The sequence below is a fragment of the Prionailurus viverrinus genome, chromosome C2, assembly GCF_022837055.1.
Source record: "Prionailurus viverrinus isolate Anna chromosome C2, UM_Priviv_1.0, whole genome shotgun sequence".
Classification (NCBI taxonomy): Eukaryota; Metazoa; Chordata; class Mammalia; order Carnivora; family Felidae; genus Prionailurus; species Prionailurus viverrinus.
In genome coordinates this window covers 114,115,298-114,132,983 of record NC_062569.1, presented here as the reverse complement: position 1 = coordinate 114,132,983, position 17,686 = coordinate 114,115,298, and the positions used below count along the sequence as shown (strand labels likewise).

The 17,686-nt window shown below is 36.0% G+C and overlaps 1 protein-coding gene across 2 annotated transcripts in view; it reads left to right on the top strand.

The window, feature by feature from the left end:
* Positions 1-17,686, top strand: part of EPHA6 (EPH receptor A6) — an 880,333-nt gene that overhangs the window by 675,446 nt on the left and 187,201 nt on the right. For both annotated transcript variants that reach the window (XM_047875260.1, XM_047875259.1), the window contains one exon: positions 3,811-3,996. In XM_047875260.1, the coding sequence (XP_047731216.1) occupies positions 3,811-3,996 (186 nt within the window). The remainder of the gene's footprint in view (positions 1-3,810; positions 3,997-17,686) is intronic.

Genomic DNA, 17,686 nt, shown 5'->3' with positions numbered 1-17,686 from the left:
CTTTGTCTGTGCTTAGGCAAAGTACACAGTGACCTTGCTCTGTCTCATTTTGTCATGATCTCAGAGTAACCTTGTCAAGGCTGGTATAGTGTGTAATAGGAGAGTTACATAGCCCAGCTGTGAGACTGAGGACAGCTTCTGATTGTTGAGCTGCTAATTTTTTCTTTCTCATTTAAAAGGGACTGATAGTAGTGGAGATTAAATTAGATGGATTTATCAGAGCAAGGTTTCTGAAGGAGGGACCTCAAATCTTGGCCTTTACTGCTTATGAGAAACCATCCCCGTAGAGGACTGAGGAAGATGGACAAGGGAGGAAAGAGGACACTTTGTGGAGAACATTCCTATCAGAGGGAAATAGCAAGTGTAAGGAAAGAAATACCTCATTATACCTGAGAGATATGTTCTAAAAAGCCATCAGGAATATGGCTCTTGGCTTCATTGACTCTCAAGGGGTTGGAGGTAGGGGAAACCAGAGTCTCAGGACATGGAAGAGAAAATTTTGGAAATCTTCCAAGAGATTGTGAGGTGACAGTCCCCCAAATGGATGGTCCCTCACCACCTCCACCATTCTCTCACAGTTTTAATTTGGTTATGTAGACTTTATATGGAAAATCCAATACTAATTGTTATTATAATATAATAACAAAATATTAATAATAATAAACATCCCAGACACCACTAAATCGTGGTTATAAGCACAGACCCTGGAGCCAGACTTCCTGAGTTCAAATTACAGTTTTACCACTTTCTAGTTGTGTCACGATAGGCAGGTTATTTAGCCCATGTATCTCAGCTTCTTCATCTGCAAAGTGGGGATAATAATGGTACCCACCACAAATGTTTGTTGTCAAGATCAAAATATATATTTAGTTTTTAGATCTGGTTCATGGTAAGCAATGTATAAGTGCTACCTGTGTAATAATGATGGCGACAATGATTGGAAAAGAAAAAAAAAAAAACTATAGTTAGCACCATATTCCTGTAGTCAATGAGTTAATGATGCACTAACCAGTATATAAAAATGTTCACACATCATAGTGAAGAATAATTTATCTTACTGATGGTTATGTACAGGGCCTCAACTCTTGCTACAAGGACAATAATATAATGGAACAGCCTTTGGCAATATCTTAAACTATGCATTTGATTTAGATTATTTTTTCCTCTCTGATATGTCTTATACATTCAGGCCTTCCACAGATAAGGGTTTTAATACATTTCCTGACTGAAATTTTTGGGCTTTGCCTGAAGAATGCACTAGGAGTCTCAGATCTTTAATTGAGGCAACCATATTTAGTGTCACTGAAATAAGTGTGATAACAGCTTGATGGTACAAAGTTTGACATGAAGAAAACACCTACCTGGTGATAATAGGATACATAAATCTCAGAGAACAGAAAAAAAACAAAGAAAATTACCACTCTGCCTGTCTTGATCAAGTAACACCAGTGTTTTCTATTTATTTCACTACATTCAAAAGTTTATTTGGATTACTATGAAATGCTAACAGAAAATCACTTGCATTATGGGCTCAAGACAGGTAAGGAGTTTTAAAATATTGGTGAGCTTCTATTTTCACTAGCAAACTTATTAAGGCAAAATAAAAAAAAGAAATATCTGTTTTATTGTTGATATTTATTATAACAAACCACAGTGGTCCAAGAAGGAATTTGAAGTACCTTAGTAGGCCTGGATGTATAAGACATTAATTTAGACATAGGTACATACCTTTTCTCTCAAGGTTCAGAGCTTCAATAGTAAAATGTCAAACATCTCTACCAATTGCCATTTTTTAATGTCTGAGAGAAAATCTTTAAAAATTTTTTTTTGTAATTACAAAACTGAAAAACTACAGCCTCCTTTTCCTGTCAACATGAAACATTTAACCTCCAACAGGTTGAGAGTATCATTAAGTAAAAACAGACTTTTCTTGTTTTGATGTCAAATTAAACAAGATTTATAAAACTCTAATATCATATGCACTGAACTTGGGGACCCCACTCTAGTCTAAGTTTTCTATTTGCTTGTTTGTTGGTTTAACGTAAATAGAGTAAACTCTCTTGTTAGACTGCTATTTCTAATAGACATGTTTACACATAATTTAGAAGCAATATTTTGGCTTATTTCCTTCCTAGTGTTTTTTTTTCACTTAAAAAATATCTTAGCATTTATAGCAAAAGGTGGTTAATATTCATGTATAGTCAATATTTAGTTGATTATAATGAATTCGTTCTTCTTTGGACCAAATAAGGATCATTGAAATCTATGGTACTTCAAATTTTTAATTTGGTTCTCTACACTTAAATTTACATTACATTGAACTATTAGCCAGAACTGCTAGCTAATAAACTAACTGAAGATACTTTAATTTTCATTTCTTTCACCATTCCAAAGATTCATATAACTTAAAGTACATGAACAGCACTTTACAGTTGATAAGCACTTTTATATATATCATCACTTTTGATCTTCCCAGTATCCTGATGAGGAAGGGACATTATAGAATTATGGAAGATTTTATTATTATCTTTACTTGATAGATTAATAAATTGGTGATCAAGCATCATGCTCTTAAGCAAATGTAGGTAATTGGCCTCAGAAAAGTTAAGTCTGGAATTTCAAGTTTTATTGAATTTATTGCATTGCACTAAGAAAACTTCCAAACTTCTTTCCCATGATAACCTCACTTGCCACCCTTGGCTTCTGACCTTTGAAACATTGTCTTCATTTTTCTGGCTCCCTCTGTGCACCCCTGCCTGGAACGTTACTGCTTTTCTTGAATATCCAAATCGTACCTATCGCTCAACATCAGCAAAAGTTTCACCTGCTCCAGGAAGCCTTCTAGCTGCCACTGTTCTTAGTTAGCTAATACACCATTTGCAGAGATTGATTCTTATGTTCTTGAGTGTTATATTTGTTCAGCTAAACTCTTCTGCTAGACTATAAGCTCCTAAGAACAGAGACCAAGTCTTACACTTCTTTGAACTCACAGCACTGTAGCACTGGATATGTGTATATGTATACATATATATGTATACGTATATGTATATGTATACGTATATGTATATGTATACGTATATGTATATGTATACGTATACATATATGTATATGTATACATATTAAATATGTATATTTAATATCCATATTAAATATGGATATTAAATTTGTGATAAATATTTGCCTACTATTCATTACTTCCCAATGAAGCCATTGCTGAGCCATAAATTATCTTACTATGTTTGTATTCCAACCATGTGACTTGTAATTTAGCCTGTATAATCACCTATTATAGTTGAGTTAAGTGTAGTCATTTCAATATGTTCATGTACCAGTTGACCCTAGCATTGATTTGTGGTGGTAGTGAAGCTCAGATATATGGTCTGCAGGATAAGGTCAGCTACACATGCCTGATAGATTCCCTGAATAGAGCAGACATTTGGCCCATATTTCAGTATTGAGAACAGGAACAGGAAATGTTATACAGTGATTGCTTTTCTATAGAATTACATTAGCATCACCCATTCTGCTAGTCATAATTTCTCTGCAGATCAGGGAGATCTATCAATGGCAGTTCCTGTGCCTTAGCATATGAAAGTATATTCCATTATTCATTATAAATGATGCTGATCAAGCACATCATCATTATAAGTTTAATTTTTAAGAAAGAAATCTCCATGTGGAAATGACACAGTTGACAGTCATTATGTTAAAACAAACAAACAAAAAAAAAACCACAGTACCGTATGACAACTCAGTTCTTCTGGAATGTAAGTATTCTGCTTAAACAACTACTTTTGTTCATATTTTAAGGAGAATTTGGAGAAGTCTGTAGTGGGCGATTGAAGACACCAGGGAAAAGAGAGATCCCCGTTGCCATCAAAACTCTGAAAGGTGGCCACATGGATCGACAAAGAAGAGATTTTCTAAGAGAAGCTAGTATCATGGGTCAGTTTGACCACCCAAATATCATTCGACTGGAAGGTGTTGTCACAAAAAGTAAGTACTGATTCTCTTCATTACTTCTTTTGTATATCTCTATCTTAGTTCCTTAAAATTAACAAACAAACGAAAACCTCACTAGCAATACCACAGCCATTAAGAGGATAATCTAGTTCAGGGGGCGCCTGGGTGGCTCAGTCGGTTAAGTATCTGACTTCAGCTCAGGTCATGATGTCACCGGTCATGAGTTTGGGTCCCCTGATGGCTAAGAGCGTGGAGCCTGCTTCAGATTCTGTTTCTCCCTCTCTCTGCCCTTTCACTGTCTCCTCTCTCTCTCTCTCTCTCTCTGTCAAAAATAAATAAAAATATTAAAAATTTTAAAAAAGCAGATAATGTAGTTCAGATATCATCTTCTGAACCCCTCAGAATCTTGATATTAGGCTATGACATTATCAGAGTTTGCACTTGTCGCCAAACAACTTTGAAATGGTATTTATTACCTGTAAATCATTTGCTAATTTAACTTGAAGTAATGAATCAAAAGTAAAGGGCTACATATTTTTCTAACCTCTATAAGCTGTTTACTTCTTCTAAAGCTGTTAAAATTTCAATATTAATAGAAGAAACAGTTAAAATATTTTAGGTCATTAAGGTAAAACACTTCTGCTTGGAAATAAATTTCATATACAAATATGGACGCTTTATCTGAAGTAGAACTTCTAAACAAACATTTTTATATGGAACCCATCTACATAAACGCCATTAGAACTAAATTACTTTAATTTATATAAAATGGAAAAAAGAATTAAAAATTTGAGGGGAAAAAATCCTGTTTTTACAGAAATAGTGAGCTCAAAGCCATCCCTTTGAACTTTCTTAATATTTCTTAATATAAAATTAATCTTATACTCTAAAAAATAGATTGCTATATAAACACTTTTATTTGAATAATGACAGGAAATAAACCTTAACTCATTTCTCCTTATTCACTAAAAATTATAACTTATAAAACCCAATAGCAAATGGCATTTTAAAAAAAACAAAAAAAAATAATTTAAATCTTTGAGAAGCATTTTTTCATAAAACGGATATTTCTATTAAACCACTTATATAAAATTAAAACTTCACATCATATTTGAAAACAGGCAAGTATAAAAGCTTACTAAAAGCATACAACTGAGTATGTGTATGAAACTCCTAAGTCCCTCTCATAAGGCATTGACCAACATGCTGCCCAAGAGGAACAGAAGATAACAGTTAACCTTGACAGTCTGGAAGACCCAAAAGTGTACTTTTGAAGACAGCTGTTGCACTGGTCTGTTACTTTAGTGACCTTAATGGGGCCTTCCGGTATTTATGTCCTTGTGTTGCTCTCTCCATTGGTTCTGGACTTGTCCATGTGTCTGTGCGGAAGCATCTTACACGTTTGCACTTTGGAGCTTGTCCTCTTACAACACTGCTTCCTGTAACCCAGCCTCCAACACTGAGCAAAACCAGTCCCTATGGTGAAGCTTCGAGCAGTATTGCAAAGAGGAGGAAAAGTAGAATGTCCAGTCGACAGGTCTATCTGAGCTGCCCGCAGACAGTCCGCACTGAATGCCAGGCTTGTGATAAACCATCTCAGACATTGCCACCTCTCCCCACTACCACCACCACCAAAGCCAGATGGCTACAGCTGCAGTTGACATCTTCTAGAGCAAAGGAACCACCTACCTCAATCCAGCCAACCCATAAAATCATGAGAGAAGACAAATGTTTAAGCCACTAAGTTTTGAAAACTCCCGCCACTTAAGAGTTATACAGCTTTAGGTAAATTATTTACCATCTCTCTCCTTTACTTCCACATCTGTAAAAATAAGACCAAAATAACTCCTACTCTATAGTAATACTGTAAGGATTAAATTTGTTAATATATAAAGCATTTAGCATAGTATGTGTCATAATAAGCCACATTAAACGATAGCCATTATTGGTGCTATGTGCCAGACATTTTACACATACAGTTGACCATTTCATTTTCACAGCAGCTACTATGAGTATCATTGTCCGCTGAAACTCAGACAGGTTAATTAACCTGCAGAAAAACCACTAATCCAGTAGTATGGCAAGTAGCATGGCTGGTATTCAGGCTGAGTCAAAAAGACCTCTAAAACCCATGGGGTGTGTGTGTGTGTGTGTGTGTGTGTGTGTGTGTGTGTGTTGGGTTGATTTTTTTTTCCTTTTTCTATATCATAGTGAATGAATCAGTTTTATACTTTAATTATCTTCATCTTATCTGAATTAAGTGACATTAAATAAATGACAATATGAATAAAATAATACCACTTTTTAAAATAGAGAAAATATTTAGGTTAGTAAAGTAAATTACTTCTAAAATGTAACATTTGTGGGGCGCCTGGGTGGCGCAGTCGGTTAAGCGTCCGACTTCAGCCAGGTCATGATCTCGTGGTCCATGAGTTCGAGCCCCGCGTCAGGCTCTGGGCTGATGGCTCAGAGCCTGGAGCCTGTTTCCGATTCTGTGTCTCCCTCTCTCTCTGCCCCTCCCCCGTTCATGCTCTGTCTCTCTCTGTCCCAAAAATAAATAAAAAACATTGAAAAAAAAATTTAAAAAAATAAATAAATAAAATGTAAAATTTGTAAAGACCCAGCTATGCCATAATAGCTAGTAAAGACTATAATCTAAAAGAGATAGAAAGAGAGAGTAGAAACAATATGTTAATTATTGTTTATATTGTCTGACTTCCTTGGCGTTAATTTGGCATGAACTTTTCAAGTCCTCCTTCTATCTTATATCTCTCTGGAAGGAAAAATATACTTTTGAAGTTGGGTCATGAATCTTTGCAAAGCATTTAAAATAATAATTTAAATATAATGTTGAGGTCTTCTTATGTGTATTTTTGCTTGTAATATCCGGAAATGTGTCAAACAATAAATTCAGAGGTTGAAAAGTATCAGATCTTTGTTTTCTCCCTCTGGTAAATCACATTATATGACTTTGTTATGTCACATATTGCCATATATTTTATATGCTAGATATAGATATAGATATAGATATAGATATAGATATGGATAAAAGTAATGAAAAGGAAAAAGATTTATATAGCTCTATGAAGTAGTAAGATTTATTTATCCTAAATCAACTGAATAGGTTTAGTGAGATAGTCTGTGGCACGTGTCTGCCCATTTGAAATACTCCCCAATGCGGTGATTGTTTCATATGTCTAATAATCTTGTCTAAAAATGGGACCAGTGACCTCTACAAAGCCAGATTTGTATGCTTCCTAAGTCAGGGTCCTTGTTCCACTTCAAGAAAAAAGAAAGAAGTGGGGGGAAGGAAAGGGAGGAAAAGATAGTTGAGAAAGGACAGATGCAATATGCTTTTGAATGGCAATCATCATTACAGTTTGAACTTGTAAAAGTGAGCCCATATAAGGGTGCTGGGCTGTTGCTGAGGTGGATGTAGAGATAGAGAAAGGGGTAATTCCCATAAAGATAAGTGGGCATATTTATACTCTTATCTTCTTGACTCGAGTGCTATGAGATTTTTAGGAGAAAGGCAATAAATAAATGAATGCCTCATTCCCATAAACACATGGTAATTGTTCCAAGATTGCCCTTAAATAGCTAAAAGATAGCTAGCAATTAATGCTCCCTAAGGACTACCATATTGCATAAAAGATAATACTGACAAAGATAAAGATGAAGCATAAGTTTATGCAGTCATGTTAGTAGAGTATCCTGGGGTTCTGAGAAATAAACTCACAGACTCTCAGTTGAAAGTAATGCAAAATTATAGATCAAAATCTTCATCAGATCCTTTTATAAATTCTTAATAGGGATACTTTTTATCTTATGGATACATTTTGTCTCCAAGAGATACATATTACAAAGTTCTTGGGAACACTTTGCTCTTTCATATTCAAAACATATAACTACTTTTATTTTAAACTTGAAAGTTAAATGATTAAAAGCTGCATTATATAAAAATTGTGTGTGATAAAAGTTGAATCTATTTATTTGATATGCATCACAATTTCATTAACCTGTTAAGATAAAACTGATATAAAAAGAGATTAACCGAGCTAAACCATATGCTTAGCACATACTTTTTGTCCAACAAGCAAATAGAAGCCATTAGTTAGAGAACAGATTTGTAGCCATTAGTAGCATGCATAGTAGCAATTTGTAACTGGTAAGGTATACACCAGTGTCATTAGTTTCTTAACCAAAAGAAAAAGTACTACCCTCCTATAAAAAGATAAGAATAGTGGTTAAATGATGAAGACATACAGTGCAGTAACCACACTCCTGAAGCCTGGCCCAGCAGTTTGAATCATGATGATGGAAGGAACAAGAGAGAACTGATGAAGTGCCTATCTCCCAGCTTAGAGGCTGATAATTAAATTTAGATATACCAACTATATCTCAGGTAAATCATAGATCTCGTAAGGAGTAATAGAAACCAATGAGGATAGCAAATGAATTCCCAAACATAACTTCATTTCATTGTAGGACTTTCCTAAAGACATTCTGTGGGGACAGAACAGGAGCTATAACAAGAAAGTGCCAGCATGCCCAAACCTCTTTAAATATGGCAGAGTACTGTGGGTTCCTTTCAGACAGTTTCAGTGGGTCTACACAGGCTCTAAGGGGGTAGATTCAAGTCAGTCAAATACATTGTACAGTAACTGCACGAGAACTGCCCCTCTGGTTCCAGAATTGCATTCTCCTTGTCAAGTTAGACATTGCCCAAGATTTCTGACTATTACTGTTGCCACCAATATGATCTCTGCCTCTCCACCTAGTGTGCGTCCAGCTACCAGTTACAGGGTCTTGACCAAGTCCTCCACGTCTTTAGGCGTCAGTTGTTTTTCTTTTTTTTTTTTTAATCTACACAAAAGATTGAAAAGTGCAGATTGGACTAGAAAACAGTAAAAGTCACATTTAGCCCTAATATTTTCTGTTCCATTCCTTTGCCAAAGGAAGAGGGTCACAGATGTTGGTGAGGAAAATTTGTGCCATTGGTAACTTATCACCCCACTTGTAATTTTTTAAATAACTTCAGGTTTGTATCAGTAATCCAAAGAGAAGATAGAGAGGTTCCAGAAGAAACAAAAAGTCCCTTTAATAAAGTTTTATTTTAACAATCTGTGAGAGAATGTATAGGTAAAATTTTCCTGTAAGGCAAAATCAAGGTTTGGATATAAGGAATATACATTGTAGGGGTAAATATTCGGCAAAACTGATTGTAATAAAATAAATTAGATAGTTTTCCCCCCCAATCCACCGGCCTTTGGAGTTCAGCCATTCTGCTAGCTAAGATAGTTTGAGAGGTTTGTTTTGCTTTGTTTTCCGAGACAGTCATTGAGCACCACCAGGTGTTAGAAATTATTTCTGATTAAAACCTAGAGCTATAGAAAAGAAGCACTCAGTGTTCGTGAGAAACCCACTTGTTGGTGTCTGTCCACTGGGAGCAACAGACAAGCAGGCCACTATTTCCCAGTGTGATGTGTGGCATGTGTTGTTCTGGATACAGTTATTGTTAATTTATTCATCCATTTATTCAGTGAATATTTACTTACTGGGTGCCCACTCATCTAGTCAGTGGTAATATGGTATTGAAAAAGAGCTTCTATCTACTGGAGGAAACCAAAAGTAATTAAATGCATGAATATAATTTTAGGTAAAGAGAAAAAAAAAACCCTGAATGAAGTGAAAGATCAAGCCCTGCCAAGATTTGGTAGGAGAAAATTCAGGCAGAGAAAACAGAAACTCTTGTGACTAGGAAAGAAGTTGGCATGTTTCGGGCATCCAAAACATCAGAGGCAAAGTAATAGCAGTAATACAGATTCGGGCATCCAAAACATCAGGGGCAAAGTAATATGTAATACAGATTACATATTCAAAGGAAAAGAACCATAGGCAGGCAAAACAGTGAGGGGACTAGTATAGTAATCCAAGTAAAACATAATGGGAAACTAAATTAGATAAGTAAAGATAAGAAGAAGGGAATAGAGTCAAGAGATATTTCCAGAGTTAAATTGGGAGACTTCAGTGACTGATTTCAGATGTCTTACAAGTTTCTGGTTTAACACAAGAGAAGAAATTCTGGAGAAATGCAGATTTGGAGAGAAAATGATGAATTCTAACTTGATGTTGTATCTGAGGTGCCTGGGACACTTAAAGAAATCCAGGAATCCTCTGGAACCTGGGTGGACGTCTAGGCTGCAGGTGAAAATTTAAGAGTACTCATCAGATGGATGGTGAGGGGCACCTGGGTGGCTCAGTCGGTTAAGCATCCAACTTCAGCTCAGGTCATGATCTCATGGTCCGTGGGTTCGAGCCCCGCGTCGGGCTCTGTGCTGACAGCTCAGAGCCTGGAGCCTGCTTCAGATTCTGCATCTCTCTCTCTCTCTGACCCTCCCCCATTCATGCTCTGTCTCTCTCTGTCTCAAAAATAAACAAGCAAACAAACAAAAAGACGGATGGTGATTGGTAGTTGAAGCTATTGGGAGGACAAGCTTACCCAGAAGGTTGAGGAGAACTATCCTTAACAGGCAAACTGAAGATGAAAAGCTCACAAAAGATACAGAAGAAACAACCTAGAAGAAAGGTTCCTAAGAATGAGGGAGAGGCCAATAGAGTAAAGGGAGCTGGGAAGCCAAGTAAGACAAGGATTGAGAATCATCTGTTGGGTGAGGCAATCAGGAGGGCACAGCCCATTACAGCTTATATGAAGATGGTCAGATTGCAGTGGACTATAAGGTATGTGCACACTGCAGTCAGACTGATAGGTTAAAACGCAAATTAGATTCTGTTGATTTCTTACTTACATTCCAGATGCTTACCATGCTATGTCATTCATTCATTCAAGTAATATTTATTATGTACTTAACTACTGTGTGCCAGGCACTTTAATAAGCATTAGGCATTTGGCAGTGAAAAAGAAAGCCAGAATACCTGTCCTCCTGGGTCAGGTCCATACATCTACGTCCTCTGGTTTCATTCTTCTCCAGTCTCTTGAATTGTAGATTACATTCCTGCTGAATGACAAAAGCATCTTAAAACTTACCCTCATTTATTCCATGTATCTCCTCCTCTTCGAAATCCCTGAGGAGCTGAATGCAAATGTACCAAGCTGACCCTAATGGGTACATAGATAACTATGATATGGAAAGGATATTGGTACCTAGAAGGTCCAGACACCTCTGGAGTTACCAGCCTCCTTTTTTTTTTTCAGTCATGTAAGGGGCAAGGTCATTTGCTCAAGTGATAGGTAAAGGGCTTGGGGTATTCCTGAATGTTTGAAATAGCCCTGAGAAGAGTGAGAAAGAAAACAGACCAGGAAAACTTAGAAAGGTTGTGAGTATCACTGAGGACACAAGAGAACTTGGAGATCATGACAGAACTGCTACCCCAAAGATTGTGGTTAACAAATGTGGTTAACAAAAGGAACGATGAGAGGCAGCAATAAGAGAAGAAATCCTAATTTGTCTTAATCTTTTCTCTCTTCTCCTAATATCTACTATTTGCTGGTACTGAAAATAGTGATGAATTATAATTGTGCAATTTTTGGAGTCTCAGTGGATTCTTGGGATATTTGCTGCAAAGCATTTGCCACTTGGAATTATAATGTATACATATTGATAAATAGAAAATGAACTAGGGGTGTCTGGGTGGCTCAGTCGGTTGAGCATCCGACTTTGGCTTAGGTCATAATCTCATGGCTCATGAATTCAAGCCCCGCATCGCATCGGCTCTGTGCTGACAGCTCAGAGTCTAGAGCCTGCTTCAGATTCTGTGTCTCCCTCTCTCTCTATCCCTCCCCTGCTCATGCTCTGTCTCTCTCTGTCTCAAAAAATGAATAAACATTTAAAAAATTAAAAATAAAATAAAAATAAAATGAACTAACTGTGACTATAAGAAATAGTAACAAGATGACATACTCTGGTAGCCTTGCGTACCTCACTCCATTCAAGCAGCACTGGGGCTAATTGGGAGCAGCAGCTTATACTCTGCCAGAGTGTGCTTCCCTATTTACAAGAGAGAAGGTACTTCTTCAGTGTTCAGGAGGAATTTATTCTTGTTCCTTCTGTGTTTAAGTATCTGGGTTTTCTCAAGGTCATTCAGTTTAATCACCTTTCTAGATCTGCCTCTAACTTAATGTGTCCTTCCTGTGGTTCTCCCCTCTCCCTAACCAGCCTGCTAATTATCAGGTAGACTGTAATAAGATGTAACAGGTTAAAAATTCTAGTAACAAGTTGCTCAATATGAAGATAGCACTGTAAAGTATAGAACTAGGAGAGAAAAAGGAATATAAATACAATCTTATGTATACCTAATGCTGCCCTTTAATATCTCAAAATCAAAATGAATAGAATTATCTAGAGGGTGAAATCTTACTCATTTTCAAAAATAAAAATTCCTTCTAAATCCTTCATGATGAAGTTTTTCGTTCTTGTCTTGAAAAGTTTGATGGAGGGGCGCCTGGGTGGCGCAGTCGGTTAAGCGTCCGACTTCAGCCAGGTCACGATCTCGCGGTCCGTGAGTTCGAGCCCCCGTCAGGCTCTGGGCTGATGGCTCAGAGCCTGGAGCCTGTTTCCGATTCTGTGTCTCCCTCTCTCTCTGCCCCTCCCCTGTTCATGCTCTGTCTCTCTCTGTCCCAAAAATAAATAAACGTTGAAAAAAAGATTAAAAAAAAAAAAAGAAACGTTTGATGGAGCCGAATTTGAGAAGAGCTATAGATAACTCTATATAATAGACATAAATTTGCATCATGACATCAGGAGCATGAGAACCATTCTACCAGACTGGAAGTTCAGGCAATCAGTCATTACTGAGGAAACTTCACCAGGTTCCTGATGGTCTTATGTAGGACTGGATAAAGAACAGTAGAAGTCTTAATTACTGCAAATAATTATGGGCTCCTTGCATATGTGGCTTCTAATAAAAAACTATCCAGGAACCCCTGGGCACCTTAGTCTGTTAAGTGTCCAACCCTTGGTTCAGCTTAGGTCATGATCTCACACAGTTCATAGGTTCAAGCCCCATGTTGGGCTCAGCACTGACAGTGCAGAGGCTATTTGGGATTCTCTCTCTCCCTCTCTCTCTGCCCCTCTCCCCCGCAAAATAAAAATTAAAAAAAAAAATTACCCATAAACTTAATGAATAAAAATTTAGCAAGCTCCTTATTTAATTTCATGATGATGCATATTTTAATGCTTGTTTTGTTGTTGTTGGAATATGTTACTCTGACTTTTCTCCAATTTTCATTTTGACATAATTTCAAACTTAAGAAAAATTTGTGAAAATAATATAGTTCCCACATAAACTTCACTCGGTTTCCCCTGATGTTAATATTTTACATTAACCATAGGATTATTATCAAAGCCAAGAAATAAATATCAGTACAGAACTATTTACCAAACTACAGAATTTTGTCCAAATTCTATCAGCCTTTTCACTACTGTCCTCATCTGTCCCAGGGTCTTGTGAGAGTTCCCACATCCCCTTAGGATCTTCTAATCTGTGGCAATTCTGCAGTGTTTCCTTGTCTCTCATGACCTTGACACTTTTCAAGAGTACTAGTCAGTTATTTTGTAGACTGTCCCTCAGTCTAGGTGTGTCTGTTGTTTTTCCATAATTTGATTTGTGGTTATGAATTTTTGGCTGGAGTATCACAGAAGTTATATACCTTTGTGAACATCATGTCCATATGCCTTATTCCTGGGATGCTAACATCAATCAGTTGGTTAAGGTTTTGCCTTCTAGATTACCCACTATAAAGTTACTTTTCCCCTTTTGTAATTAATATATGTTTGGGGGGAGATAATTTAAATTATACAAATATCCTGTTTCTTTTCAAACTTTTCCCTACTAATTTTATCCATAGTAGATCTTGCCTACAGCAGTTATTACTGCTATTTTCTAATGGTGAGTATTCTGTTTCTTTAGCTGTTCTATGTTTATTAATCAAAATACTTCAGTTTATTAATCAGAAATACTTCTGTTTATTAATCAGAATAACATATTTCAGAATGTTCTATAGATAGAATTATAGAAAATGAAGCCTTTTGAGTCTGGCTGCTTTCTCTTAGCAGAATGCGCTTGAGAGTCATTCACCTTTGTTGTTGTTATTATGGAGTAATATTTCTTTGTACAGATGTACCATAGTTTGGTGATACATTCACTAGTTGAAGGACATATGGTCTGCTTTCAGTTTAGATGATTGTTAGTAAAATTCTGTGAACATTAATGCACAGGTGTTTGTGGGAACACATATTTACATTTAACTTGGGTAAATGTTTGGGTATGGAATGACTAGATTAAAAGATAAATATGTGTTTAATTTTGTGAGAAACTGCCAAAATGTTTTCCAAACCTGATGTACCATTTTACATTTCCACTAGTAATGATGGGTTTCAGTGGTTCTGTGCTATCGACAATACTTGGTTTTGTAACTTTTTTAAAAAAATTAGCCGTTCTAGTGAACCTATGTCAGTATCTTATTGTCATTTTAATTTGCATTCCCTAATGACTATTAATTTTATCATCTTTTCATATGTTTATTTGCTATCCATATATATCTTCTTGGTGAAATGTGTCTTCAGATTTTTACCTATTTTCTTGCACTGGGTTAGTTTTTCTTAATTTTGAGTTTTTAAAGTTTGAAAAAATATTTTCTAGATACAGTTCTTTGTCAGAAATGTGATTTGTAGATTTTTTCTGGTTTTTAGCTTGTTTTTTTTATCTGTTTGTTTTCATTTTTGTTTTTTATTTATTATTGTGTTGTTTTTCTATGAAGTGTGTCTTTAACAGAGTAAGTTTTATAAGATTTGGTTATATCTAATTTATATTTTTTTTCTTTTATGGATTATACTTCTTGGTGTGATATCTAAAAACTTTACCTAACCCAAAGTTACAAAGATTTGTTCTTCTTTCCTCTAGAAGTTTTATAGCTTTGCATTTTGCATGTAAGTCTATGATCCATTTTGAGTTTAGTTTTGTATGAAATGTGAGGTATGGGCCAAGGTTTTTTTGTTTTTGTTTTGGGTTTTTTTTTTTTTTTGCATATTTATCATTTTATCACCATTTGTCAAATTAGTTGTTTTTTAAATAAAACTGTTTTACTCATTTTTAAGGTTCCTTCTTTGCTTCAATAGCTTTCCTTTACCTCCTTCACCCACCAGACAAACCTCATGCTGCCAAAGCTAGAAATTCAAGGTTCTATTTGATTGGCCCCACTCACAACATACCTTTAGCTTTATCTTCTGCCTTTTATACCTTTAAGTTTATATTCTATTAACAGTGAATCCTTGGTAATTCCCCTGAACACACTATGCTGTTTCTTATTTCACATATTTTGGGGAAATTCTCCCTCTCCTCTGCCCCCATCACCCTTAATTCAGCCAGGAAACTCTACTTATAAAGGGATGACACAGCTTATATGAAACTTCCTTTCTAGATCTCTGCAATGGGTTAGTCATCTGCATTGGACTTAACATGTACTTTAACCACCATTTATATGTGTGGCCCAGAAGTCTGTTGTATTCTTAGCCCTTATACCATAGGATTAGGGCCTTAGCACCCTTTTCTGATGCCCCTGAGGTTTTGTTCTGAAACAGTCCAACCAATCTGTTAGTTGTTACCTGTTGGGGCTCCCTCTTATGTACACACTACCTGCTAACAGCTATTATGGAGGTTTCCCCAGCCCAGTCACTGCCTATCAGTAGAATAAAACAATCTTGCCATTAATGCATTTATCTGGGTTTTCAAAACCCCAGAATTTTGCGGGGTCCTGTGCTAAGTGGAGCAAGGAAATAGTCTTTCTCTACTTGGTTCCTCAGTGTTTCGCTTAGATACCAAAGCTGTACTCGTGTACTCTGAGCAGCTAGAATCTCTCTGAAATAGGTTTATTTGGTTTCTGATGACCCTTAGTTTCTCAATGATAAAGAATGTGTATGGCTGTGTATGGCTACCTCATTTTCTCCACTTAATCTCAATTTTCTATCCCAACTCTACTTCATTCTCCCCTCCATCTCCCTCCTCCCAAATTTCTAATATATATCCCCTACTATGTATTTTAAACTTATTTCCTTTTGAATAGAATGGGAAATCCTTTGTACTGGAATGGGCATTTTGGGGGACGTCAAGGTCTGTTGAAGACAGTTTTTATTTTATTTATTGTGGCACCTGGCATGGTGCTGAGCATAGAGTAAGCACTAAGTGCATATGGATGAAAGAAAATAGTATGAAAGGGAGAAAGGAAGGAGAAGATAGGGGTAGAATAAAAAGAAGAGAAATAAGAAAGAAGGAAAGAAGGAACTTAATTTTTCAGACTTCAAGGCCAGTTCTAAATCTGAACACTGTCTAACATCAATCACATTTATATGAAATTGGCAGCTTTTGTCATAATTGTGATTCTCTGTACTTTTGTAGTTTTTCATTCCTCTGAGCAACAATCATATTTTTAGCTGTTTTTGTCCTCTGAAATTTTCGCTGCCTACTACATTGCATTATAATTATTTAGGTACGTGTCTCTTTCTACTGTAGATGAGAATCAACTTGGAAGTAGGAACACAACTAATTCATCTTTATGTACTTCTACGTTATGTAGTCTAAGTCATATCACTTATCATTCAATCCCAACTTCACAATGGATGAAGAAATATGGTAGTGTGTTTCCTATGCCTGAGAAAAGAAAGTAGGCACAACTTAGTCTGCTCGTGATTGAGATATAGCAACACAGTGATGTGAATTTATCGACATTTTTATTAGGTTACATCAATCACTGCAAGTGAATTTATTCATTTTCCACTCATCACAAATGCCAACCAGAGACATCAGTGAGTTTTTTTCTCCTTTTCATTCAGATGCAATGACTATTTCAGGTTTCTTAGCCCTGAAAATAATGCATCGACCTTTCCCCTAAACATTAATGGCATGATTTCCTTGAAATAAGTTCAGTTTTCATTTTGGCATAGCTATATATTATATGAGACATGCTATTGTATTTGGTACAGCTATCCATAAATATAGAAAGCTATAGCACCTCTGCGACTTGATCACTATTTCATGTACCTAATCACTGAAGTATTCCATTACACGGAATGAAAGTATACAGAAATGCCTTCCATTAGCTACAGTTTCTGTGATTTAATGATTTCTTTAATATAGATTACATATCATTGCAAGAAATCCCAGGATATTCCCTGGGGAAAACAGGTCTGGATAGGAAGCATAAGGCTGCTGGAGAAAATCAAGCAAAGAAAGGGGCCACTCCAAAGAAAGGAAGAATCAAGGGTCAGTCTACTGGGATTTCTTAGTTTGTTTCAAAAAATGCAGAAACTAGTTATTTCCCTAAAAAAGGATTTGTAATTCATATCATTATCTTACATTTTAGGTAAATAACTTTATATATTAAAAAAAAAAGGTTCCCTTATGTCACTGTCAGTATTCCAAGTTTTTTCTGCCTGAATCAAACAATAGTCCCGGGTCATAGCATTGATTGATAATAGATTCAGAAAATATTTCACACTACCTCCAAGTAAAACATTTGGAAGACTATATTTGCCACATGATTAAAGTTTTAATTGTACAACATGTAAAGCTTAAAACTACTATTGTTTTATAAGGTGAAACAAATGAAACCATTCCTATAGGTAAAATATTGCTACTAATCATTTGGTATCTTCCCCAAGTTTTAGCTACAGGGAAATTCTCAGTTGTTAAAGTGGCCCACCCTTCA